The sequence below is a fragment of the Mesoplodon bidens genome (genome assembly GCF_964165515.1).
Source record: "Mesoplodon bidens genome assembly, chromosome: 12".
In the NCBI taxonomy this organism is placed as follows: Eukaryota; Metazoa; Chordata; class Mammalia; order Artiodactyla; family Ziphiidae; genus Mesoplodon; species Mesoplodon bidens.
The window spans coordinates 78,446,682-78,473,954 of NC_138168.1; the positions used below are offsets into that span (position 1 = coordinate 78,446,682).

Consider the following 27,273-nt stretch of genomic DNA (forward strand, 5'->3'; position numbering starts at 1 on the left):
GGCTGGGCCCGTGAGCCATGGCCGCTGGGCCTGCGCGTCCGGAGCCTGTGCTCTGCGGCGGGAGAGGCCACAGCAGTGAGAGGCCCGCGTACCGCAAAAAAAATAATAAAATAAAATAAAATATATATTTTTTAATCAATGTAATACACATACATAATTTTGAAAGCCTAAAATACTATTAGGCTTATGAAGAAAAAGTAGGAGTGTCTTTCCCACTCCTTAGTCCCCTTCCCTAGAGGTGTATATTTTATATTTACATACTATATTTATATATTTTTATACAACAACAATTTTGGCTGTTTCTCTGCTATTTACTCTTTTATTCCTAAATATACATTGACTACTTTTTTTTTCACTTCTTGACTTAAGAGGAAATATGATAGATCCCTCACTCTCCACACAATTCATTTCCCTCCATCCCCTCAATAAAGTTATATAACAGTATTAATTTAAATCAGTAGTCAAGGTTCATAATATTATGATTTAAACAGATTTTTTCACTGCTAAGTCAAACAGTGAAATATGACCACTGCTCCTTTCTTGTGTAGTCATTTGTTTTTCCTAGAGTTGATAACTACCTTGTCATTTATTTTTGTCTAATGCCTATTGATATTTTTTGTTAAACTCTCCAGAATCTTTGACAAACTTGTCATATACTTTTTTGTATGCTCCAACATATAATTACTATTCCTCCATGCCAGGCTTTCTTCCTGGAGCCCCTATGCAACAATCGGGAGACGTTATTCTCTGGGTTTACTGAGTAGCTACTGTCCTGAAAGTTCTGTTCAGATGCTTTGTTTCTTAAATCCCAGTCTTCCTCATTTTAGTTGGAGTACATCATCCAGTAGCTTTTTGAGAAAGGATGCATAAAAGGTAAATTTTTCCATCCTTGCATATATGAAAATGTAACTTGATCAATAGTTTGGATGGTGTAGAATAAAATTCATTTTTAAAACTCAGTTTTAAAGGCATTATTCAACTATTGTATTACTTCTCTTGTTAAGAAGTCTGATGCCTTTTCCATTCTCAGACCTTTGTAGGTGACCTGTTCTTTTCCCTTCGGTTAACTTTTAGGATTATCTCCATAGTTTGAAATTTTACAGTGATATGCTCTAGTGTGGCTCCTTTTCTCTTCATATGCTGGGTACTTTGTAAGCTCTTTTATTTATTTTTTTTTTTTTTTTTTTTTTTTTTTTTTTTTTTTTTTTTTTTTTTTGCGGTATGTGGGCCTCTCACTGTTGTGGCCTCTCCCATTGCGGAGCACAGGCTCCGGACGCGCAGGCTCAACGGCCATGGCTCACGGGCCCAGCTGCTCCGCAGCATGTGGGATCTTCCCGGACTGGGGCACGAACCTGTGTCCCCTGCATTGGCAGGCGGACTCTCAACAACTGCGCCACCAGGGAAGCCCTATTTATTTTTTAAATTAAGTTTTATTGGAATATAGTTGCTTTACAATGTTGTGTTAATTTCTACTGCACAGCAAAATGAATCAGCTGTACATACACATATATCCCCTCTCTCTTGTCCTTCCTTCCTATTTAGGTCACCACAGTGCATGAAATAGAGTTCCCTGTGCAATACAGTATGTTCTCATAGTTGTCTATTTTATACATAGTATCAATAGTGTAGATGTGTCAATCCCAATTTCCCAATTCCTCCCACCCTTGTAAACTCTTTCAGTCTGAAGATTTATGCCTTTCAGTTCTTCAAAACTTGCCTTTTATTATCTATTACTTTTTCCCTCAGTATTCTATATTTTTGGCTCTCCTGTTATTTAGATGTTTTACCTTCTGGATGGGGACCTCTAATTTCTTATCTTTTCCCTTCTGTGTTTCATCTCCTTGATCTTTTGTTCTACTTTCTGAAAGATTTCCCTGACTTTATCTTCTAGCCTTTTTACTGATATTTTAAAATTTCAGCTATCTTATTTTTAATATCTAAGAACCCTTTTTTTAAATCACTGTCTACTATTTCATTTTAGTATTTCTTCTTATATTATGGATGCACTCATTTCTTTTTTTTTTTCCCTTTGAGAATATCAGTCAAATGTTTTATTTTCTTTGTTTTTGTTTTCAAGATTATTCTGCCCTCTGCATTTTCTCAGGATCACCTTTTTTTCTGTCTGTTTTTGTCTGTCTTTAGTGATTCTGGGGAGTGTACCCATGTTTGAATGTTAGGACCCAGTACACTGTTTGGAATCTGTGTGAGCACAGCTTGTCCATTGAGACCCATTGGTGGGTCTCACCATGGAGTGACCAGGTTGCAAATCAGATTTTTTTCAGTGTGTGTGTGTATGGAGCAGGGGGATTCCTCATACTGTCACTATTTGGACATCTTTTTTTTTTTCTGGAGTTGTTTTTTTTTTTTTTTAAGAGTTTGATCCTGTTAACTCCTATCTGAGGGCTGATCATCGGATTTCAGCCTCTTTGGAAGTAAGGATGGGAAGGTGGCAGAAGACCTCACCATTTAATTCTTTGGGGACTAGAACTCCTTTATTTAAAGTTAGTTGGGAAATTAATGTAAGAGTTAAAACAGTTAGGTATTTGGAGAGCAGTAGCAAATTGTTGTGAAGGGTTAGACAAGCTTAGTGGGATTGTAGTCAGGAAAAGTGATGGATTATGCTGATGAATTAACACGTGATGAGGGGGTGGGGGATTGCTGCTGAGAGTAGATCCGGACTGGTGGGTATAGACGTGCCATTTACTCACTTTACCATTCCCTTTTTCTTCAGTTCTTCTGGGTGGAGAAGTTCATGTTTTGGTGTTTAGGTGAGAAGGGTTGGATATGCATGAGTCCCCCTCTCCCTCGAGGTTTTGCAGTGTCTAGGGAGAAAAATGTTTACACTCATTCACAACAGTTAGATGAAATGCAAGGTCTTGTCATCCTGTAACAAAAGCGTCCCTCATCCGGTCTCTGTAAGGAGGCTTATGAGATGAAAGGATATGGTATTTGAATGCTCTCAGAGTTCCAAAGGAAGAAAGAAGAAAAAAGCGCTGGAATTTACGAGTGAGCCTCTCGTGTTCCTTGTTTAGCTCATGGTTTCTAGGAATGGAAATCGTGTCAAATGCTGGGGAATTTCAGTCAAGCTCATTGATCTATTAAAGAATCATTTCAGAGAAGTTTGGGTAGTTTTGCCTTTGAGTTTAGGTGCATAAGAAACAGATTTTACTGGCCCCCAGATTGTGATGATAAACATAATAGCTTGTGTTTCCCCAGAGCTCTAGAGTTCAGATTGCGGGAACAAGCATTATCTTATTTAATCCTCACAACCATCACTTGAAGTAGAGAACTTGCATACCTTGTCTAAGACCTCATAGCAGTGAGCAGAGAGGCCAGGACTCATCCCCGAGTTTCTGACACCTGATCTTGTGCTCTTTCTTTCCATCCTGCCAGTCTTCCTAAGCTGCTTGACTCGGCAAGACCTTTAGGACATTAAAGGACTTTGTCTTATCTCAGCTAAATGCCTAACAAATTAATGATGTTCTTTTTCAAGTCGTCTTCTCTGGAGGTGCTATTTTTTTGATCAAAAGCATTTTACATACAGTTATTATGCCACTTTGAAGTTAGAAATGTAAGGAAGCCATCTTTGCTGAATCAGACACGTCTATTTATAGTCTCATTGCAGAGGCTGGGGTGGGGAGTGAAGGGTGGAAAGAAGGCTGGACTTTGAATCAAGAGTCTTACACCGGCACCGGCACCAAACGTGTGTGACTTTAAGCAGTTTTCTCAACCTCTCCGAGCCTCCATTTCCTCCTTTATAAAAATGGAGGTAATCCTAACCACCTCCCTGGGTTTTAGTAAGGGCTGTTTGCAATGATAATTCTCTTAGTGATAACAACAAAAACAATGATAATAACAGCTCAGTCATTACTGAGCACATGCCAGGCACTGATCTAATCACATGTATTAATTCATTTCACCTTCACAACAGAGCTGTGAGGTTGGCACTATGATCATCAGCTAGACAATGTGAGACACAGAAGGCTGCATAATTTGCCTCAGGTGACACAGTAAATAAGTAGAGAAGTCAGGGTACATAGGAAAGCAAATAACATGGAGCTTGACACGTGCTAGTTGAATCTGGTTCCATATAAGGCAGTGCTATTCCATTACATATTAAATACGCAAAATGCCCAAATTCGCTGATAATGATATTCATTTTGAAGAGCAGACTTTAAAGAAGCTGCTGATTTCACAGAAGTGATATTGTTTTGCAGTGTCACTTTCTGTCACAGACTTTGGCTCCATGGTTTCATTCTGTGTGGGTCCCTGGCTAATAAGAAAGGGACTCACGTGTCCCCATTTTGATTCATATTCCAAACTGTGGACCCTTGACATTTAAACCTTTCCTGACTTAGACCCTTTAGGAAACACAGCACTATAATTGTGGTCACCACACTAACAGATTAGTGGTTAACTAGTAAGAATGGTGTTTTCATTTTTTCCCCTTGAGCAAATGCCATTTCTGATGTAGTTGATATTAAAATAGAGCTGATTTAAAGGTAGAAGAAGGATGTTTCTAGATAAAGCATGAAGAAAAGGAGTAATTTTGTTTTGGTTATTACTTGGGTTTGAAGGATCCTCGTGGACCTTGTAGAAATCAGGGAGAAGGATGTCGAGGCCAGCTAGCCAGGCTAGAGAGGAGCTTCTTTTCTTATTTCTCACTCTTACTTTGCATGGTTTTCAAATCTCAGGATCACAGAGGAGCGCTTCCATTGTACTGGGATGGTGGACAGAAAAATGCACTTAGTATACGGGCTTGAGGGCACCTCTCTTACCACCTGTTAAGGGAATTGCCAGGTCTCTCTGTGGACTTCTAGAAACCTCTTTTTATAGTTAAAGGTGGCTGTGCCATTGCTCTCTGATAAACATCAGAGTTTTCTTTCTGATTTATTTCCTTTCTGTTCTATGGAGGTCGAGGTACTACCTATCATCTTAGCGATCAAAGCCTGTAAACTGATAGGCATCAGAGGTTCAGTCAGGATGACTCAGCCTGTGGGTAGGTGGTGAAAGGCACCTTTGCATCCCAGTAGTCAGCTGGGTCATGGAAATGTCATGCCATGTGACGGCACAGAAGAAGGACGGCTAATTATTGTTTGCGCATAGGAATTGACCAGAGCTTTCAAAAAGGCTGGCCTGCTCTGTTGTTCGTCCTGTGTCGGTGGTAGGAAGGCAGATTCTCCTTCTTTGCTTTGGTGTCACAGTGACTGCATCTTACCTTTCGGATGGGCTTTGGTGACGGTCACTGTCAACTCATCCTACTCACATCAGTCCTCTATCCATTTAATACCTTAGCCTGTCGTTTAAAACATTGTTCAGTTTACGTGTACATGGAAGTACTCCCAGCCCCTGATCACTAAGCTGACTGCAGCAGAGAGAAAATATAAACTGGGAGAGGCTGGGTCAGTGACTGGAGGAGGCAAGGCTTGGCATTTTGCTATGTTCTCTTTATTCATTTGCTCAACAAACGTTTTTTGAAATCTGTGTGCCCGTAAGTGATCTAGGGACTTAGGGTCGTGAGTATGTGATTGTTAGAAACAATCTCCTAGAAAGACACAGCCAACTATGGTGAGAATTTCAATGCTCAAAGGATATTAAAATAGGAATAAAAGGACAGAAATGCCAGGGTGTCGGCTTATCCCATGGTTCTCTAAGTTAGGAACCGGTTGCTTAATGGAGAGTGATTTTAGGGGATCTGTACTTTGCTAGAAAAAGCAGAAGAGGCGGGCTACATGCCGGGAAATCTTTTCATCTGGCCTCTCATGGGGTTTCCTCAAAAACGACTGCAGTTTTGGGCTGGGATGAGCAACAGAACTTAAATGTGAGATTAATGAGTTGAAATCTACCCTTTGAAAGCTGTCACCTTCAGAACGATGTTTCTGAAAAGTGAGAACTGGGAAATTACAAAGAAAGACCCAAATCAATGAAAATGATATTCTAATGGGTGGAGCCATTGGCGATGAGAGCCTAATTATGTCTTAGTGTAATTAGACAGGTAAATAATAAAGAGTTGGGATTTATTAGCCAGAAACATGGGAAGCTTTACCTATGGCCCAAAGGATTTTAGTCCCAGTATGTCAGTTGCTCACACACGTTCATTAGGCCTCCTCTGACCAGGGAAGAGGAGCCAGGATGTGCTGGAGCTGGCATTTGGACACATTTTGAGTCGGCATCCTGTGCTCTGTCTACTTCTCACTGCCTTTCTCTTAATTCTTACTAGGTGAGCACAAGCTCTACTTTGGACTTTGGAGTATTTATAAATCTGATTATGATTGTCTTTATTGAGGAAAAATCAACCTGAAATATTAGGAAAGCTTGCCAAAGACATGTAATCATGGAGCAAAACTCCGCATTTATTTCCTGGTCTTATTCAGCACTCTGCAGTGTTAGGGAATGGTCCACAAGACCATCCTCACTTCTGACACCAATTGCATGCAAGCTCCAAGGTCCCCAAGACCATACTCATGTTTGACTATTTGCTAGAAGGACCCACAGAACTCACTTAAAGTCGACATACTCACAGTTAAGTTTTATTACAGTGAAAGGCTACAGATTAAAATCAGTCAAGGGGAGAGATATGTGGGACAGAATCCAAGAAATTCAAATGCAGAGCCTCAGGCTGTTCTCTCCCAGTGGTGTCATGGACAGTGTTGATTCCCTCAGCTGTGATGTGTGTGTTATGCACAGAGTAGCCAATGAGGGAAGCTCACCTGATCCTGGGGGTCCAGTGTTTTTACTGGGACCTGGTCACGTAGACATGGTTGACGGTGCGTGTAGCTAACCTCAGTCTCCAGACCCTGGGGATATAGAGCTGATACCACATGACCTGAAGTGTCCCCACCACGGAAATCACACTGTTAGACTCTCTTGCATGGCCCAAGGTCCCCGGGTAAACAAAGGCACTTTTATCAGGGAGGCATTCCAAGGATTTAGAGCTTGCCACCTGGGATTCTAGGGCAAAGACCAGACCTCCTTTAGGGCAAGGTTAAATTCTTTACTACACTCTTAGAAGCAGGATGACCATGAGAATAATGATAATGATGATGACAACAGTAATTGCAATAAAACATTAGGAAACAAGAAAGAGATGCCATTATAGGAAGAACCACATGCATCTTGCCTTTTTGGAGGCTTCCCCCCTCTGACCTCTCCCCACCAATAGATTAATGATTGTTATTTTATAAAAGACTTGGTGGAGGAGGTACAGGCTTTGAAGGGCAGTGGACCTTTAAATGGTTGGCATTTTCCAGTGATTGATTGTGATTTTATGGCCTTTTCTTTTTCCATTAAATTCAGAATGAATGATCATGTTTTAAAAGCTGATCAACCCTATATTAAAAAGAGCTTTACATTCTTTTGTGTTTAGACTTAAATGGACAGAAGAAAAAATATGTGTTAAAGACAATTTGACACATGACTTTTGGATTTCTATATCTTTAGCAAAGGGAGTCACAATCAAAGAAGCAAGTCTCAAACAGTTTAGACATGGGTTTCTTTCATTTAGACAAGATTCAAGTATTTGTAGTAAATAATATTGTTCTTCATTGATAATGGGACCCATGATGAAAGTAGTTTCTTTAGTGATTATAAAGTGGGAGATTATAATTTTGCTGAATTTACTCCACTGATTATTTACTGTGGTTGGATTACTTATGTGGACCTTATGTTGAGGGAATTGCAAGTGTACGGATTGTGAGAAACCCATTAGTAAGTGAAGGAAGAGTTAAATGCCAGTAAGGTTGAATCTGGTGAGGGCAAATGAACTGTTCTGCTGCATATAAACCAAGGTTAGAATTTGGATACAAAATAAATTAATCTAAAAGCACTGATCTGAATCTCTAAAATAGATTAATGGGACTGCTCTCAGCAGCAGAACAAATTAATCTTTAACAGTGGATAGTCAAGAAAATAAATAGAATAGTGTCAGTGGTTTGAAGTTGAAGGCGGGGGAACCAGGATACAGGTAAGACCTTCAGGAATTCATGTTGGCAGAAGTCATTATAAGCACAGCAGGCACAAACCCTCACCCAAAGCAGATTCATAAACCTCTTTTCAGATAATGAAAAACAGGATGAGTTCTGGTGTGCCCTGTCAGCAAACGAACCTCTCTAAAGATAAACCCTCTCCCTTCCCCCCCAAAAAGCAGGGGAAGTGAAGTATTTCAGTGATGAGTGATGAGGGCACTTGTGGTGCTGAATAATGCCAGTGGCTGTGGGGAGCAAATCCCAGCATCACACAGGGATGGGGTCGCCCCCGAAGCTGTGTTCATCAGGGCTGATTCACTGCGTGCCCCTTTTGTCCTCCTGTGTGACCCCGATATTCAAGCCAATGAAAGTTTACGGTGTGATTTTTAAATGCTTGGCCAGTTCTTCGGGTGAGAACATTTTGCCATTTGGAACAGTTTTCACGTGTTGCCATCACGTTTGAAAAGAGGTACGTACTACCTACCCTTCCATTGTTCTCACGTATCTAATCTTTGTTGGATCTAGAAATTCTTCTCCTAGAGCCTGGTGACTCTAGTTCACAATACTGTATTGTATGTTTGGAAGCTGGTAAGAGAGTAGATCTTAAAAGTGTTCATCATGGGCTTCCCTGGTGGCGCAGTGGTTGAGAGTCCGCCTGCCGATGCAGGGGACATGGGTTCGTGCCCCGGTCCGGGAAGATCCCACATGCCGCGGAGCGCCTGGGCCCGTGAGCCACGGCCACTGGGCCTGCGCGTCCGGAGCCTGTGCTCCGCAACGGGAGAGGCCACAACAGTGAGAGGCCCGCGTAACACAAAAAAAAGTGTTCATCGTAAGAAAAAAATTGTAACTCTTTGTGGTGATAGATGTTAACTAGAGTTACCGTCATGGTTATTTCGCAGTATATACATATGTTGAATCATCGCGTCGTAGTCCTGAAAATAGTATAATGCTATATGTCAACTACATCTCAATTTAAAAAAAAAGAAATTCTTCGTTCTCCACCCTATCACTGCTTGCCTGATTCCCACGTCATCTGTTGAATGTCAAGCTTTTGGGAAGAAGCGTCGGGTAGCTATGTAGAACGTGCGCGAAGTGACTTAATTTGCTGTCGTTTGACAGTGAGGCTCAGGGCCAGCTGTGAATGTGCATTTTTAGGAAATGACTAGTGCATGGATAGGGGTGACAAAGAGGAGGCAGTACCCGGGGAAGCTGCTGACCCCCCTGCATCCCAGCCTTCGGAACCCTCCCCTGCTGTTTCTCTTCACCCCAGTCGGTACTCCATGTAAGGGGTGGGTGGTATTTTTCTGGCAGGTAGGTAGAGCATCCAGCGTTCTGCTAGGTGCTGTTATTCGGAGCTAGCATGATCTACACAATCACTGTGGTTGGTGGCACCATTCACCGAGCTGCGGTTTTAAGCATTTCTTTGGAAAGTCCTTTTGTCAGGAAATACTTCAAATCAAAGGGCTACTGCGTAATGTCCATTTATCTTGTTTATCTTTTCCAATGACTTGAAATGCTTGAAAGAACATGAGTGCAGTTTAATCACGCACAGAGCAGCGACTTGCAGTGATACCCTGGTTTCTCCTTTTCCCCCTTTCCGTTGGACCCACCTTCCTTAAAGCAGAGCAGTGGCATCACTGAGTGTAACAGATGAATCACTTCACTGTGAGCGGCTAGGGAAGGTCCCAGACGCCTGCTTATGGTGTTAATTACAAAATGCGCATCCATCTGCCGCCGCTGGCGCAGACCCCAGCAGGCAGGAGGGGGTGGCAGCTGAAAGCCACGGGACCCAGGAGGGATCCGGGATAAGAGCTCAGACAGAGTGTGGCCACTGCGAGGCCATGCCCTATGCCAGCGCCACACGGCCAGAACTCCAGAGCGAGGAGGGACCTTGTGTGCTCACAATGCTGCCAGCTCCCTTCAGAAGTGTACCTTGGGGGCTTCCCTGGTGGCGCAGTGGTTGAGAGTCCGCCTGCCGATGCAGGGGACGCGGGTTTGTGCCCCGGTCCGGGAGGATCCCACATGCCGCGGAGCGGCTGGGCCCGTGAGCCATGGCCGCTGAGCCTGCGCGTCCGGAGCCTGTGCTCCGCAGCGGGAGAGGCCACAACAGTGAGAGGCCCGTGTACCGCAAAAAAAAAAAAAAAGAAGTGTACCTTGGCTTCTCTCTCTCTTAGGAGTCTCTCCGTAAATCAGGTGGCTGCATGTCATATAAAGTCAGGTTTCCAGGGTCACTGGAAATGTTCCTTTTCTTTCTGTTGCTTCTTTGATCTCTTCTGTAGGTGTGTGCGCGCGCACATGCCTCCCTGACCCCTCCACCCCCAGCATCCTAGGCTCCGCTCTTCTCCAAGTGCTTCTCCTTTTCCCTAACTCCCCCAGGTGGCCTAATGTTCCAGGGCTGAAAGGAGAACCTTTAGAACCTTCCTCCGTGGTAGCTGGAGCCAGTTGATACTTTGTACAATTCCACCCTCCCCCATTGATATACAAAGATTCTCGGGTTGCCTCTCTCTGCTACTTCACTTTAATGCCTCAGCTGTATGAATTAATTGCTTCATACGCACATTTCTTTACTTTGCAAACCTTTGCTGAGCACCTCCTGTGTATTAAACTCCACGCTAGGAAAACAAAGAGGAGTTGGATCCTTGCAACCAAGTAGGAGTGACAAGTGTGCACATGAATTATCTTGCGTGCTTTTTAACTATATAAATGATACTTTACAAGTTTTCTCCTTCAACCAGCTTATTGTGCCCAACATGAGATTTGTGAGATTTGTCCATGTTGATACAGGAGGCTCTAGTTTATTCATTTTTATTGCATTCCGGTGCAGTAACATTTTAAAAAGTGTGTATAGTCATCTTTATTATAATTCATGAATACATTAGAAACCGACATGGATCTCTTTAGTAAGACGTCTAGATTCTCATGGGCATCTGCTTTCCACTCGTTAGAAAATCCTCTGTTGGTTTGAGAATGGTAAAAAAGGCCAATATCTTAGTGTCATTATGACAAGTCTTCACCTCATAGGAAACATGAAAGGGTCACCGGGCCTCCCAGGTCCTGAGACTAAACTGTCTTAGCAGACCTGCCCACACTCAAGTGTCTTCTGGAATTCCTTATAAATTTCAGTGGGCGGGCTTCCCTGGTAGCGCAGTGGTTGAGAGTCCGCCTGCCGATGCAGGGGACACGGGTTCGTGCCCTGGTCCGGGAAGATCCCACATGCCGTGGAGCGGCTGGGTCCGTGAGCCATGGCCGCTGAGCCTGTGCGTCCGGAGCCTGTGCTCCGCAGCGGGAGAGGCCACAACAGTGAGAGGCCCGCGTACCGCAAAGAAAAAAAAAACAAATTTCAGTGGGCACCTGGGCAACAGAACATTCTATTACTCTGCTGGCTTTTAACGTGCAGTTCCAAGGTTAAATAATTGTGCCCAAACTTAACATTTTCAAACTGTCCAGGCTTATCTTCCAAAAATAGTGTATTACTCACTTTACCAACTCTCCTTGCCAAGTAAAGGACCCCAAAGCATTAAGTGTTAACTGCAAAGAAGTTAGGCGAGGCTTCTCTTCTCTCCCCAAATCAAGTTTTTTGGAATCCCAGGAGAATGCAAGTACTGCAAATGCAGGGCAATAGTCTTTCCCGAAAAAAGCAATAACATTCTTATGTATTAATATACTATAATACACTTATCCTCTCTTCTGCTGATACTCACTTAGGCTGTCTTTATTCACAGACAACATGATTGTCTATGTAGAAAATAGAGTGTACAAAAAAGTTACTAGAACTAATAAGTGAGTTCAGCAAGCTTGCAAGATACAAGATAAATATTTAAAAATCTATTGTATTTCTATACTAGCAGCAAACAATGTAAAATTGAAATAAATGCATACCAGTCACAATAACATAAATATTAAATATTGAATACTTAGGAATAAATCTGACAGGAGATGTGTAATATTTGTACACTGAAAACCACAAAATGTTGCTTAAACCAGACTTAGATGGGTGTAGAGATATACCATTTTCATGGGTGAGAAGATTCATTATTGTTAAGATGTCAGTTCTCTCCAAATTGATCTATAGATTTAATGCAGTCTCAGTGAGAACCCTGCAGGTTTTTATTGGTAGGCATTTACAAGCTAAATAATTCTAAAATTATTAAGGAAATTTAAAGGACCTAGAATAGTTTTGAAAGAGATTAATAAATTTGGCTGATTAACATTACCTGATTTTAGGACTTCTTGTAAAAATCTATACTTATCAAGACTGTGGTACTGGTGTAAGGACAGACACATAAATAGATCAATGACCCAGCCATTCCACTCCTAGGTATTTACCCAAAATAAATGGAAGCATATCTCATACAAAGACTTGTACATGATGTTTTAGCAATTTTATCTGTAATAGCCCCAAACTGGGAGTAACTCAAATTTCCATCAACAGGTGAATGGGTAAACAAATTGTAATACTTCTTTAAAGTGGCATGCCACTTGGCAGTAAAAAAGAAATGAACTATTAATACATGCAACAGTATCACTGAACCTCAAAACAATTTTGCTGAGCTAAAGAAGCCAGACTAAAAAGTATATAGTGTTACAATTCAGTTTATAGAAAACTCAAGAAAAATGCAAACTCATCTATAGTGACAGAAAACAGATCAGTGTTTTCCTGGGGTAGGAGGAGTAGGGGGAGGAGGGAAGGATTGCCAAGGGAAATGAAGAAACTGCTGGAGGTATTGGATAGGTCCATTATGTTCACTGTACAGATGGTATGCTCATAGTAATTTTTTTTTCTTTTTTTTTGCTGTACATGGGCCTCTCACTGTTGCGTCCTCTCCTGTTGTGGAGCACAGGCTCCGGACGTGCAGGCTCAGCGTCCATGGCTCACGGGCCCAGCCGCTCCGCGGCATGTGGGATCTTCCCGGACCGGGGCACAAATCCATGTCCCCTGCATCGGCAGGCGGACTCCCAACCACTGCGCCACCAGGGAAGCCCCACTCATAGTAATTTTATACTTTAAATACGTCTCTAATTTATAGCATAACAATTATATTTTAATAAAGCTGTTTACAGAAAAGTCCCTGGAATCCTTTTAGTGTTGAGAGCTTCTATCCCAACCATTCTACTGAAACTTCTCTCCTCCAGGACACAGTGGCCCCTTTCTTACCTAATCCAATAGCTCTGTCTTTGACTGATTCAACCTCTCATCAGCAATTCCTTCTGTTGGCTTTAACCGCACACTTTCTTCACAATATTGTAAATCAACTATACTTCAAATTAAAAAAATTTTTTAACATTTTAAAAATAAAGTAAAACAGCACACTTTCTTGAGTTCTTCCCTATCTCATTGGTTCTTCTTTTTAAGGTGTCCTTTGCTGGCTCCAACTCTTTTGCCAGATCTCACTTGTTGGAGGACCTCTGGCCTTGGTTTTGGCCTTTTTTTCCTCTCTATGTACACTTTCCTCCAAAGTTTTCTCAGCTGGTTTTGTGATTCCAAGTATTGTCATCTTGTGCTGTTCAGTAGAATTTTCCGAAATGATGGAAAAATCCTATATCTGCATTGTCCAATGTGGTAGCCACTAGATGTATGTGGTTATTGAGTACTTGAAATGTGGCTACTGTGACCAAGGAAGTGAATTTTAATTTTTATTTATTTTAATTAGCTTAAATTGAAATAGCCACATGTGGTTAGGGGCTGCTGTATTGAATAGCCTGGGTCTAGATCGTTGTGTTTACAAACTATGGGTGGTAACCATTAAGTGGTCTTGACCTGTATTTTTTTCAAAATATGAAATAGGATAGAAAATATCTTACATGTAGTAAGAGTTATGTTTTTACATAAAACTTGTTTCCTTCTTGCATCTCTGTGTACTAGGTTGCTATAACCATGGATAGATCACATAGAGATTTTTAGGGTTTTTTGTTTGTTTTTGTTTTTAGGTGAAAGCCACTGATCTAGATGCTGGTGATGCCCCTATTTATGTCTTCAGCCATGAGCTGAGACCTGAAGTTACATTTATCTGACTTCTTGACATTTACCCTCAGGTACCTACTAGGCAACTCAAGTCTGTAAACTTGTTGTTTTTTTCCTCCAGTTATCCCCCATCTCAGTAATCATCACCACCCTTCCGCCAGTGTTCTGCTAAGGATCCGTGACCTTAATTTCCTTTGTTCCTGTTCCTGTTCCCTGCACCTACTCCCACTTTCAGTCCAGCAGCAAGGTCTAGGCTCTGCCTCTGAAATGGATCTCAGATCTACCCATTTATTTCCATTTTGGCTTCCATGGACTTACTCTAAGCCACTGGCATCCCTTGCCTGGACCATTGCAACAGCTCCAAACTGATCTCTCTTTCACTCTTGTCTTCATAAAACTCATTCTCCACATAGCAGCCAAAGGGATCTTTTAAAACCCTAAACCAGACGATGTTGCTTCTCTACTTAAAGGCTCTAGTGGTCTTCCATTACACTGAGGATACTCCCTCGTGGCCTTACTGTGGCCTACAAGGCCCTGGTGAGCTAACCCTTGCACCTCCAGCGTGGCGCCCATCATGCTCACCTGGCCCTTCTGCACCAGGAACACCCACTTCCTTGCCTGCTTCCCTGCAATGACTGCACACGTGCCATGACCCAGACCCCAGATCTTCTTCAAGCTGGCTCTCTTTATTAATTCAAGTTTCAACTCAGAAGTCATTTCTTCAGAGGGGCAGTCCTTCTTTGACTAAATTAGTGTCCCCAACCCAAGTCCAAGTGATCTGTTTTGCAAGTGAATGAGATATGTTGTTACTTATATGAAGTATTTCTGAGTAATATAAGCCAAGACCCATTAGTCAGTATTTTTGATTAGAGATCCTTGAATCTTCTTTGAGAATCATCTGTGATCAACAGAATCCTTCTGTGCAAGTGGTGTTATCAAGTTTCTCTCTGAAGAATCAATATTGGTCTTGCTATTTTTTAACTTAGCTGAGCATCTCATTATGCAAATTTATTGAGTGGTTTAAAATATGTACAATACAGTTATATTAAGTTATAGACATATAAATTGCATTAATATAAAACTTAAAATTAGAGTTTTTCATTAATGTCAATATATCATAAATATAAGCTGCATTATTTAAACTTTTTAATCACTGAGATTTATGTACAGCATGACCAATTTTTGGAGAAAATTTGAATTTGATTTAGATTACCAAATCGCTTTTCTCTTGAAGAAGAAAGGTCTGTAGTTTAGGGTACATTATTCCTTATGTGATTTTAGTCTTTATTTTTATAATGGTCTTTATGAAAAATATGTTATTAAAATAGTGCAGAAATATGACCAGAGTTAAGATAAATGATAAGGTTTGTGATTTTGACCTTTGCTTCAAAAAAAAAAAAAAAAAAGGAAAGGAAAACTACACTCCAGTGCTGAAATTTTCACAGCAGTCATTTGAGTAACAGATTGCAAAAACAATGATATTAAAACTGTATGCTCAGTATCCTATGTATTGTTTAAACCACATGGTAAAGGGGGCAACAGGAAATGCATTTAACTTTACAAAATGAACATTGAATATTAGTGGGGAAAATATAAGTGGGGAAATTTGACATTATTTCATCCTAGAAAGTTCTTAAATTAGATAAAAGTAGTGTTCAGAAAACTAAAATAGGGTGTCATTTTACCTCCCGTGTATTCCATTGTGTCCAAGTTCAGAAACAGTGGTGATTAAAATGTTTATGTCCTTTGACCTACTACTGGTTAGCTCTCCAAAGGGAATAATCCAAATTGCAGAGAGAGATTTATACACAAAGATGTTAACTGTGGCATTATTTATAATTTTGAAAAGCCAGGAACCAACCAAATATCCAGTGATGGAGGAATTAAGCAGACTGTAGAACGTCCATATAATAAAGGACCGTATAACCATTAAAATTAATTTTTAAAAAGACTAATGTTGTGGGAAAAAGCCTTGACATAATGCTAAGTGAAAAAAAGATATATTTATACAGTATGATCTTAATTAGGTAAAAATAATTTCCATAGAAGAAAATATGTTAGTAGTGGTTCATTCTGCAGAGTAATTGTTGCTGGTTTGTATTTTCTAGGTTTTCTAGAAAAAGCACATGTTATTTTTATAATAGCAAAAAGATTTTTAAAAAAAGAAATCGTGGTGGCTAATAAAAATACTAACTATTTAAGCATATTGTGTTTTAAAGCTGGAGAGAAGCACAGGGATCCTTTAGTCTGGGTGCTATGACTAGGGGCTGTAATTGGTAGGCGAGATTGTCTGAGAGCTGTTTTTCAGAGGCCGAGAAAGAGAGGAAGTCTCCTTAGTGTTTTTGCTCTGGGATGCCCCTACTGTGCACAGTTCCGTCGTGCACTGGCTGTCCTTTGCTGATCAGAAAGTCTGACTGGCTGTCAGCTTTGCTTCAACAAATATAAAAAAGGAGGACAAAGTAATTGTTATCTAATAAATGTGACATTTGGTAGGCAAAAACTTTAATACATGAGGCAACAATGAAAGATTGCTGAGGGTTTAAAGTGGGAAGCATTCTAGGTTGTCCTTTATTTGGGTTTTCATCCATGAATAGTCACGGCATCATTTTAGTGGGTCTCCCCCAGCATTACCTTTTAAATGAAGTTAGAACAGAATAGGAACAATAGGGTGCATGGCATATAGTAAGTATTCATTCTTTAAATTCTTACTTCAGGTATGTTTTTGTACGTACTGGGTTGTAAATGTAAACGTGTCTGTTTTTCTTTTCAAACTGTGATTTGTAGTCAAATAAAGTCAAGAGACTCTTACTGTGATCTAGACCAGTGGTTCTCAGTAATATTCTGAGACCAGAAGCATAGGTGTCACCTGGGAGCTAGTTAGAAATGCAAATTCTCAGGCTGCACCCCAGACCTACTGAGTCAGTAACTCTGGGAGTGGGCCCAGCACTCTTTGGTTTATATACTAAGGTCCCCCCCAACCGGTGATTCTGATGTGCACTCAAATTTGAAGACCACTGGTCTAGCCTTGCTATTTCAGGTGTGGTCCAGAGACTAACGCTGGCATCACTTGGCAGCCAGTTGGAAATGCAAAATCTTCAGCCCCAACCAGACCTACTCATTCAGAGTCTACATGCTCCCCAGGTGATTTGTATGCACGGATGAAAGATTTAGTAAAGGTTGGGAGGAATTGATCTAAACCACAGAGGCCTTCAGGGGCCAAGTGGTTAATGTCAGTGAGTAAAGGCAGCTTGGTTTTCTCTCTAAAGAGTACAACAGTGAGAAAGCAGGATGGTGTGAAGGTTAAGCATCTGCATTTGTTTAAAAGTGTCCTATATTGTACCAGTTGAGTTAACACACCCAACTAAGCTCATCAACCGTTAACTGCAGTTGACATCAAAGACTTCAAGGAGATGTTAAACCCAAATGTTAATAGCGTGACCCCCTCATAATAACTTCTTCTGATCTCTTAGGAATTTATCAAGGAGCTGCTCTCCCGGATAAGAGGCATGAGGAGACTGAGCCCCCCACAGAAGAAGACTGTATAATTCCGGACCAGGTGGAGCTCTCCTGGAGACCCAAGAAGGGATTTCGACTTCACGAAGACTTTTATTAAAGAATAGTTGTCCTTATGAGCAACTTTTTTGGGGTAGGGAGGGGTGGTATCTATTAGACATTTATTCAAGAACGTTACTTTTTTGTTGTTGTTTTTAAAGGTTTTGTTGGTGTAATATTTTAATAGCGAAGACATCACCACTCTGGTTTCAGCCCAACCAGGGATTAACATACCAGGCAGACACACAGGGCTGGGCTGGGCCAGGCATCTTCTTGGAGAAACCAGATGTTTAGGACCTAGCTATACAGGGATGATGGTTTTCTTAGACGTTTTTCTTAAGTTGTACATTTGACTCAGAAGTTGAATTTCTCGTGCTTGTATATATCTTCAGGCAACTAAGTTAACATATTGATGTGAGTTTTATTTCACACTGATGGAATAAACTTGTGGTTGTCCTTTCATTGGAGGTCACGGCATGTGTGTTTTCAAGAGGCCACGAGGTATTCTTTGTGTGAGTGCTAGAGACCTACAACATTCACTTTATGCACCAAAGTGAAAGAATTCAGTGTATCCATTATTTTAAAGAGCTACACTACAACAACGTGGAGTTGGTCAAGGGCTTAATTTATGGACTCTGTGTCATTTTGTTAATCGGATGCTTTGCCAGGTTATGTACTTATTGCCTCATTTGTGGTATTATTCAAGTTTTCTGAACCCTTTCTTTGAATGTTTATTCAGATTTCTAGAGAAATGCCCACGCTACCTGAGTGGTGTTTTGCCGTGGAACAAGGAAGCGCCCTGTAGCAATTCATTCTCTGCTTTCAACCAAATACTATGTATTATTCTCTCTCCATGAAAGCAGGTCATAAGGAAGTGAGCAGATTAAGTTTCTTCCTCCTTAGAAGTAGTTCTGGTCACTTCGGTTCCCCCGGCAGCATCAGACCAGGGCGGGGTGAGCTGAGTGATGAGCAGGTGTAAAAGGGAGAAAGCCTCACCTCCTCTCAAGAAAGTGGATACAGGAGCATTTGCTGGTTTGGAAGTGTGGTGGAGATTTCATTTCTGGCTTCTCTCAGTGGCATGTGGTGAGGACTCTGGCCCTAATTGTGCACCCTGATCCCTTTGCTTGGAGCGGAGCCTGGGATGCCTGCCCTGCCCCTCTCAGTTCTATACCAGCTCCTGGGAGAAGGATCAAAATGCAGATGGATGTGGGCGGGGTCAAAGGTCAGAGGAGAAACTCTTGCTTTCCTCCAGGAGGTCCTCACTGCCTCCCCGCAGAAACCCCCCATACTGTAAGGTGTCTCTAGGTGGCCCTGTCAGAGGACAGGGGTCAGGCATTTTCTATCAAGGGTGCTCTGAACATATTTTATTTTTTAAAAGAACTATGTTTGTGAATTTTATGTACACTGGCAAGCTTTTGAAAATGTATTTAATTTTGTAATGTTTACCAATGATTTATTTACAAGCTATTTACGCAAATAAATGAAACTGCTTACAATTCTGCTTACGTGTTTGCCTTGGAAAAAACAACATTGACATGATGATTTCACTTTGTCAGATGCTCTGCAGACAAGGGTACCAAGCACCTATATCTAGCTTTTCATTTTCAGGTCTTTTGTCATTTGATCCTAGACCTCACCTGAGGTGTCTCCAGATCAGGCAGTGAAAGCAAAGGGGCCGGGACACATCCCCGGCTTGAGAAGGAAACAGAAAGTGACTCTGTGTCCTTGGCCCTGCCTGCCTTCTAGTCCAACCCTCTCTCAGGCCATGCCCCTTGCATATCACTAAAACTCCCTTTTACCCATCTGGTATAAATCCTCAAGATTTCAGATTACTCAGATATTCCAATTATTGTGAGAAAGCCATGCACCCTGTGAGTACAGAAAAATCAGAATTTGCAGGACTTCTGTTAGGCTTGACCAGCCCAAGTTACGGTCTTCAGAGGAAATAAGGATTAACTTTTCCTCCAAAGGCCTCTGACGCTCCCACATCACACGTTGCCTGCCTTTCCTCCCTGCCCTTGCTCAGGGGCTGGCATCCCCTGACTCCCCTGAGCGCTCAAGCCACAAGCTTGGGGTGTCTGGAAGGTTCTCTGTATTTTTTTTCCTCCAAAGCTTTGCTAAAACTATTGCCTGGGTCTGGAACACACTCTCCACCAACAGGCTCTCTCTGGAGAGCTGGATTGGACCCCTCCTAAGTGTGTGCGCAGCTTCGTGGCATGTCTCCACGGTATTACTACTGGCTATTCCCCTGTTATCTCTTCTGTTCGACTCTAGGATCCTTGAGGTTAGAACTGGGTCTTATAAATCAAGCCCCTGGTGTTTGCCAACTGAATAAATATGATAAAAGAGTCTTCAAGAAAACTCAAACTCAACTCAGCTAGGAGAGTGATTCTTAGACCTGAGTGTACGTTTGAATCACCTGGGAAGCTTTAAAAACAGCGGATGCCTAGACCCCAGTCCTGACCAACTTAATCAGAATTTGTAGGGGCAGAGCTTAGGCATTTTTTAAGGTCCCCAGGTTGAGCGGCCCTGGGCCACTGGGTCATTCTTGTGTAGTCTGATCACATGGCATCCTGCTTGTGCTGTCACGGTGGGTGGCAGCTGTGACATAAGCACGTTATCTATTTCTCCTTGTGTTTTCTACTGGAGGGGAATTAAAGCACAGCACTAGGGAAATGACTCCAAAGTATCCGACTTCTGGCCCAGTGATCGCTCGAACACTGGGGAATCTAAGTTTAAACTTTACGGAGTGGTGTCCATTTACAACAATCATAATAATAGTTCCCATTTCTTGATTATTGTGCTAAGTGCTTACCTGCCTTATCTCATTAAATCTCGACATTAATCTCGTGAGGTGCATTGCATTATCCTCACTTTACAGATAAGAAAATCAACGCAGAAAGGTTAAGCAGCTTACCTGAGGTCACACAGTTACAGAGCTGAGATTCAAACCCTTTGACCATTAGGCTTATCTGCCTCTTACAGGGGTTACTCTCAGTGCCATGCACAGGAGTGAAAGCTGGGAACTCCATCTACAGTGAGCCGGGCCCCTGAGCTGGCTGGGGCACGTGGGGAGGCTCTGTGGTCGGAGGGGTCCTCGGCCACCTGCCGGTTCTCTCTCAGTCCTGAGAACCAAGGGCTCCCGAGCTGCAGGGCAGCCAGGCTCTGTACTGTGGCCCCTCTGTTTCCGGGCTCTTATGCCTTCTCCCCTAACAGAAAGCTCCTGGGCTTGGCCTTAGCAGCTTGGCATGGAGCACCCTTTCATCAGTTTCCTGAGAGAACAAAATTAGGAGAAAGAGCAGCCCAGGGTAATGTGGTTTCCAATTCTTGTAACACACAGATAATTTGATTTTCATTTACAACCTGGAGTCCCCAGGAAGGACTGTGTGCTGCGTGGAATCAGTTTGTCAACAGTAGGGGAGTATGTGGTTACATCTGGCTCTTTCCGAGAAGACTAAATGGTTGGGAACATGAGCCCTTTTTGAGACATGACTACCATTTCATGGAGGGGTACAGAGAAGGGGCCACAGCCAAGAGATAGCCAGCCAAGCACTAGGCCCACACCTGGAGATGCAGGTTGGAGAGCATCTGGGAGATGAGCTTGTCCTTTTCCACGGTCAGAGTGGGAGCCAGATGTTTGTCCTGTGGCTGAGTGCTGCTCCAGGCATTGCTCCACGCCCAGCCCACTGTGACTGAGCTTGTTCTTTTTGCTGCCCCTCGGGTGTTGCTTGGTGAGACACCCAGGCCCAGAGCCACCTGTTCATGTGACTGCTGATTGACACTCCCCTGCTCCCACCTCATTTTTGCTTCTGAGTCAAAGGTGCTGGGGTTTCCCTCTGCTTCTCGGGGACCTTCCCTGAGTGTAGGCGCTTTGCGGGAGCTTCCTCCCACCCCTGTCATCCCCCTCCTTTCACCCCTGCTTTGGGCACTAGCCTCAGGACCCTTTGTTGGCTCAAATGGCTTAAGGTGGCTTGGCGGGGAAGTACTGTGGGTGGGGAGGACCCCTTGTCTGTGGTCTGTCCAAAAACACAAAAGAACTCAGTGTATTTGGTAATTGGAACTTTGGGAAAGCCAGTTTCAAATTGGACACAGACAGGGAAGACCGGTCATTTTCCACATTGCTGTTTTCTTCTTCCTTGAATTTATTTCAACCCAAAAGATCCTGGAGAGTTACTACTGAGAGCTAGTGCCGTTCCCTTTGGGATTCGGGATGGAACTAGCTATGTGTTTGTAACTTGCCTGTGAAAATCGGGTCTTCTGTGATCAAGAAAGAACAATCCAGACTTCATGGAGTGCCCTTCCACCCCGACTCAGACACAAGGACTGGAAATGCTTCACTTCTTAAGGGTTCTGATACCACTGTGGTATTGCTTGCCTGGGGATGAATTGTTTGTGTAAGACTGGATTGTTCTCCACCTCTCTCGGCTGTGGATGTTCTCACCACAGCATACCAGACGGGCATCTCAGTAGAGTACTGATATGAGAACGACTGCAAATTAGGTCCTGGAAATCTGTTTTTCTGGTGCTTTGATTGGCTCCATTGAATAAATAAGGCCAGATTTATCTCTGATACATATTGCCTTTGGCTTTAGGCTCTTCAAGTAGGGTGTATTTTAAATGACCTTGCTGGTTGGGGTTCACCTTGTTTTGGTGGATTCTAGAGGTAGGAAGTCCTATCAAACACGGGGATTTTAAAAAGGGCACTTTTAATGTTAGTGCTGTTGATCACATTTATACACACACACACACACACACACACACATATATATATTCAGTGTTATCCTTGTAAGGAGACAGTTCTACACAGTCTCTCATGTTTCTGCATGTTTGTGGGCAGACATTGCCTTAGTTATGGACAAATGTTTTCAATATGTTTGTATGTGCAGCAAACAGCCTTGGAGGATAGAGATTGTTTCTCCCTCTAAAGCAAAAAGCACATGAGTTTACTGCCCATTATAAAAGATGCAGGTTCTGGGGACTTCCTTGGTGGTCCAGTGGTTGAGACTCCACGCTTCCAATGCAGGGGGCGCGGGTTCGATCCCTGGTCGGGGAACTAAGGGAAGCCAGTGGGGCTGGTCCCGTCTCACTCACACACTGGCTCGTTCGGGAGGTGGGTTCCACCTCCCTTTCCTCTTCTGCTTTTTGTGGTGAGTTCCGCCCATAGGTTCTGAGGATCACAAGGCTTTGGTGTAGATTTAGCTTCAACAGGCTCAGCTTCACAGGTCTGCTTCAACGGCCAAAGCCCTTTGCCTAATCTGTGCATACCCAGGGCAGACAGAACACCTGGAGAAATACCTTTCCTCCTCCTTCCTCTCCCATCCCTTCTAGCATCTTGTTTAGGTCATCAAACAAGCAAACACGTGAAAGACAAGCATGTGAACACTGGTGTGCAGTGCAGAGCAAGGAGTGGAAGAAAAGTCCACACTTTATCATCCTGTCCCTGGGAAAAAAAAACCGAGGGAAGGGCTTCCCTGGTGGCGCAGTGGCTGAGAGTCCGCCTGCCGATGCAGGGAACGCGGGTTCGTGCCCCGGTTCGGGAGGATCCCACATGCCGCGGAGCGGCTGGGCCCGTGAGCCATGACCGCTGGGCCTGCGCGTCCGGAGCCTGTGCTCCACAACGGGAGAGGCCACAACAGTGAGAGGCCCGCATACTGCAAAAAAAAAAAAAAAACCAAGGGAAGAAAGGATAAGAATGATGCCCTGGCCCTCAACAAACCACTTTTCTGTACATTCTTCTGTTGTTTCCTAGGTGTGCAAAGAAAGTTACTGTGTTATATTTGGGCCAGGAATTTAAATTCCATAAAATATTTTATAACTTCTAGGAGGGAGCTCTTTTTTTTTTTCCTTTTAAATAAATACATTTATTTATTTATTTTTGACTGTGTTGGGTCTTCGTTTCTGTGCGAGGGCTTTCTCTAACTGTGGCAAGCGGGGGCCACTCTTCATCGCGGTGCGCGGGCCTCTCACTATCGCAGCCTCTGTTGTTGCGGAGCACAGGCTCCAGACGCGCAGGCTCAGTAGTTGTGGCTCACGGGCCTAGTTGCTCCACGGCACGTGGGATCTTCCCAGACCAGGCCTCGAACCCGTGTCCCCTGCATTAGCAGGCATATTCTCAACCACTGCGCCACCAGGGAAGCCCAGGAGAGAGCTCTCAACTGCTCTTTTTGCTCGTGTTTTATCATGAGTCCCATGTAATCCAAGGTGCTGCTTCGTGATTTATGATCTTTATGTGGAGGAAACGTGAAAGATACTTCATGAAGCCACTCTACAAGCAGGCTGCACATTTAATGTTCGGAACAGAAATTGCCCTTACTTAAGCAGTCTCCCACCCTTCCACCTCCCTGATATCAAGAATGACTCATCCATGTATAGGATGAACCAGACAAAGCAATATTTCTAATGAGCTGCAGACCCTGAAGGCAGAAACCCTTTAAGAGTTGAAACTCCCATTTTATTGCCAACAACAAATAGCAAACTGAATGTTAATTCAGTGGTGATCGTCTGGGGGAAAATGAGCAGAAATGAAGAGGTTTTAAACTGATAACCAATCATTAATCTAGTCAGCTCCCTCAAATACTAACTTCATTACTAAGGGGGTCATTACTTTTATGTTGTCAGTTTCAGTGAAAAGTCCTTGGGGGTTATTTATGAGTAATTGGGAAAGTAAATGTTGATGTCTGCCATGGATGTTTTATGACTAACTCTTCAGATCTTTATACGGCATTGGTTGAGTCTGGAAATTGCATTGGTTTTCCACCCAAGGCTTTGCAAGAGCTTTTATTTATTGTTTGTTTGTTTGTTTTTGTTTTTGTTTTATTGGAGTATAGCCGCTTTACACTGCTGTGTCATTTTATGCTGTACAGCAAAGTGAATCAGTTATATGTGTACATATATCCCCTGTTTTTTGGATTTCCTTCCCACTTAGATCACCACAGAGCACTGAGTAGAGTTCCCTGTGCTATACAGTAGATTCTCATGACACAAGAGCTTTCAAATTACCTGTAATTGTCAGATGGGATCTGTCTCCTCAGGAAAGTGGGTGGAGCTTGCCCACCCCGCTGTGCATTTCAGGTTTTTAAAACAATGTTGCTGCCGCCTCTGGTCTCCCCCTTTCATTTTAAATGGTGGCCCTGAGGCCAAGCTATAGTGCCGCTAATTTTATTTTTTTAATGGAAATATAGTTGATTTACGATTTTGTGTTAATTTCTGCTGTACAGCAAAGTGATTCAGTCATACATAGATATATATACACATTCTTTTTGAAATTCTTTTCCAGTATGAGTTATCACATGATATTGAATATAGTTCCCTTAGTGCCACTTATTTCATCAGAAAGACTCCTATAGGAAGCAAGCTTAGGTTATTATAAGGGGTAGGGTTAGCAGCACCTACTAGAAGAGCTTTCAGCAGCCGTAGGGGGGCCCCTGGGCCCCCGCCCTCCTCCACCACATTCATCAGAGACCCAACAATCAGACATTTGTTCTCCTTCAAGTTAACCAGCACATATGCTTGGTAGTGATCTTAAACTTTAATCATCTTTGCTTTTGTCAGATTCCTTATTGAGGGGGAGGGTCTGGGTGTGTGAGGGCTGTGTATGGGCCATCACGTCTTTTGGCTCCCATTTTGTGATAGAAGCCTCCCCAAACAAAGTAAGGGCATCTCTCATAATTAAAAATTTTAAAATAGCAAAACTAAATATGCATAGAGGCAGGCCTTCCCTTGGTGCTAGATGAAACAGTCTGTGATCCTGGTACATCGATCTGCATATTTCCTCCACAGAAAATTTCATGCAATACAAATATCAGAAAGGTCTAGCTCAGAACAGTACCCGAGGGGCCATGAGATGGAAGTTTTCAAGGGGGTGGGTGGGGCAGGCGCGGTCTTCACTGTGATAAGGTCCACGGTGGGCCTCACATGGGCTCTAGGAGGTTGGCAGAGTGAAAAAAGCACTTGGATCTCTCACACCCCAGCCTGGGGTCTTTGGGCAACTGATTCTGTCTGGGCTTCTGTTTCCTCCTCTTAAAATTAAGAATATTTGCCTTAACTATCTTGTGGAGTAGAAAGGTGCAAATGAACAATAAATGTAAACGGTCGGGAACAGCATAAACATCGACCAGAAGCGGGGGAATTCCCTGGTGGTCCAGTGGTTAGGGCTCCGCACTCTCACTGCTAAGGACCCACGTTCGATCCCTGGTCAGAGAACTAAGATCCCGCAAGCCACGAGGCGCAGCCAAAAAAAAACAAAAAAACAAAAAAAAAACCATCTACCAGAAGCAAGTAAGTATGGTAAGTATGTTCATCAGATCAGAAGCTTGAGTAGCTGCAAAGACATGGTGCCAGTCAATCAATCAGTAGCATTGGGCTTGGAATCAGCCCCAGCTCTGCTGCTTACTATCTATGTGATTTCAGGTGCCGCCTTAAGTGTCTGCCCCTTGCTTTCTTTATCTGTAAAGTGGGAAAGCAACAGGATTAGAGTTTATATGTATATTAGCATACATACACATACAGCACCCTACTATTATATAATCAGACAGATACTGCATGTAGTTACTTAGAATACTTCTCGTGCTCATTTTCAGTTTTCAAAATGATGATCTCTACCCTTAAGGCCCTTGCTTTTTCTCCTCCCTCTTCCTTCTTGATCTGTTCCCATCGTTGATCTGATTCTGCTCGAACACAGGTGTGAAACCAGGGGGCGTTCAGTGGAGTTGATGACACACCTGAAGTCTGCAAGGCCACCATCAGGACTCTCTAGAAGCAAGACGGGAGCACCTGCCTGTGAGGGACGAATGTTTGTACCCCACAGTTCTCAAGCTCGCCAATTCCATAGTTAGAAGCTTGGAGGACCTGAAAGAACTTTTTGGAGGACCTGAAAGAACTTTTTTTTTTTTGCGGTACGTGGGCCTCTCACTGCTGTGGCCTCTCCCGTTGCGGAGCACAGGCTCCCGACGCGCAGGCTCAGCGGCCATGACTCACGGGCCCAGCCGCTCCGCGGCATGTGGGATCTTCCCGGACGGGGGCACGATCCCGTGTCCCCTGCATCGGCAGGCGGACTCTCAACCACTGCGCCACCAGCAAAGCCCATGAAAGAACTTTTGATTTGATCTTTGTTGTCTGTGTATGACACTTTCTACTCCTTAGTATTGAAATGTGTTTGTATCATTTCTCCCTCTTGGGGTCATACTTGGCTGGGGGTGGAGGTGGCCATTGAGTAAGTACCCTAAATCCAGTAGCCATCCCCATGGGGGAAAATTATGGGTAGGACAATGGACGTCCATAGCTAAGTTTCAAAGAAGGAGAAGTCCGTCTAACAAGGCACACATGTTTTTTTCCAGCATTTCTCGGGGCCGATGTTTTTTAAATCAAGGACAAGGCTATGGAAAATCATCTTTAATTAAACCTGCAGTCAGTCCCTCTAGGGCTTTGTACTGTGTTCACCTCTTAAATTATACACTCCAATTAGCAGAATCCTTTCTCCTAGCCCCGAGGTTTTATTTGCAGGTCTCACCGTACTCTGGCAGCTCCAATCTGTTTCATTCTGTCTGGAAGCATCATCTGTACAATTTCTTCCCTGGCTGCCTTAGGCTGCATTCTTTTTCTCTCCCAGTGTGTCTTTGTTGTAAGCCCGGCTGAGAACACAGCCTGTTAAACCGCCACCCCCTGCCTATCCCTACCCCACTGACTTTCACTCCTGGCTCTTCCCCAAATCAGTCTCCACCTGTCCATGTATTTAATAAAGATGTTGACCAGCATTCTTTGCTGCTTTCAGAAAGAAGCTTACAGAAGTTATGTTCC

The 27,273-nt window shown here is 43.0% G+C and overlaps 1 protein-coding gene across 1 annotated transcript in view; it reads left to right on the forward strand.

Moving 5' to 3' along the window:
* Positions 1 to 17,490, forward strand: part of PPP1R14C (protein phosphatase 1 regulatory inhibitor subunit 14C) — a gene marked incomplete at its 5' end in the record, with an annotated part of 86,040 nt that extends 68,550 nt beyond the window's left edge. Inside the window, one exon of the mRNA XM_081251054.1 lies at positions 17,397 to 17,490. Coding sequence (XP_081107180.1) covers positions 17,397 to 17,471 — 75 coding nt within the window. The 3' untranslated portion in view covers positions 17,472 to 17,490. The remainder of the gene's footprint in view (positions 1 to 17,396) is intronic.
* Positions 17,491 to 27,273: the final 9,783 nt, after the last annotated feature.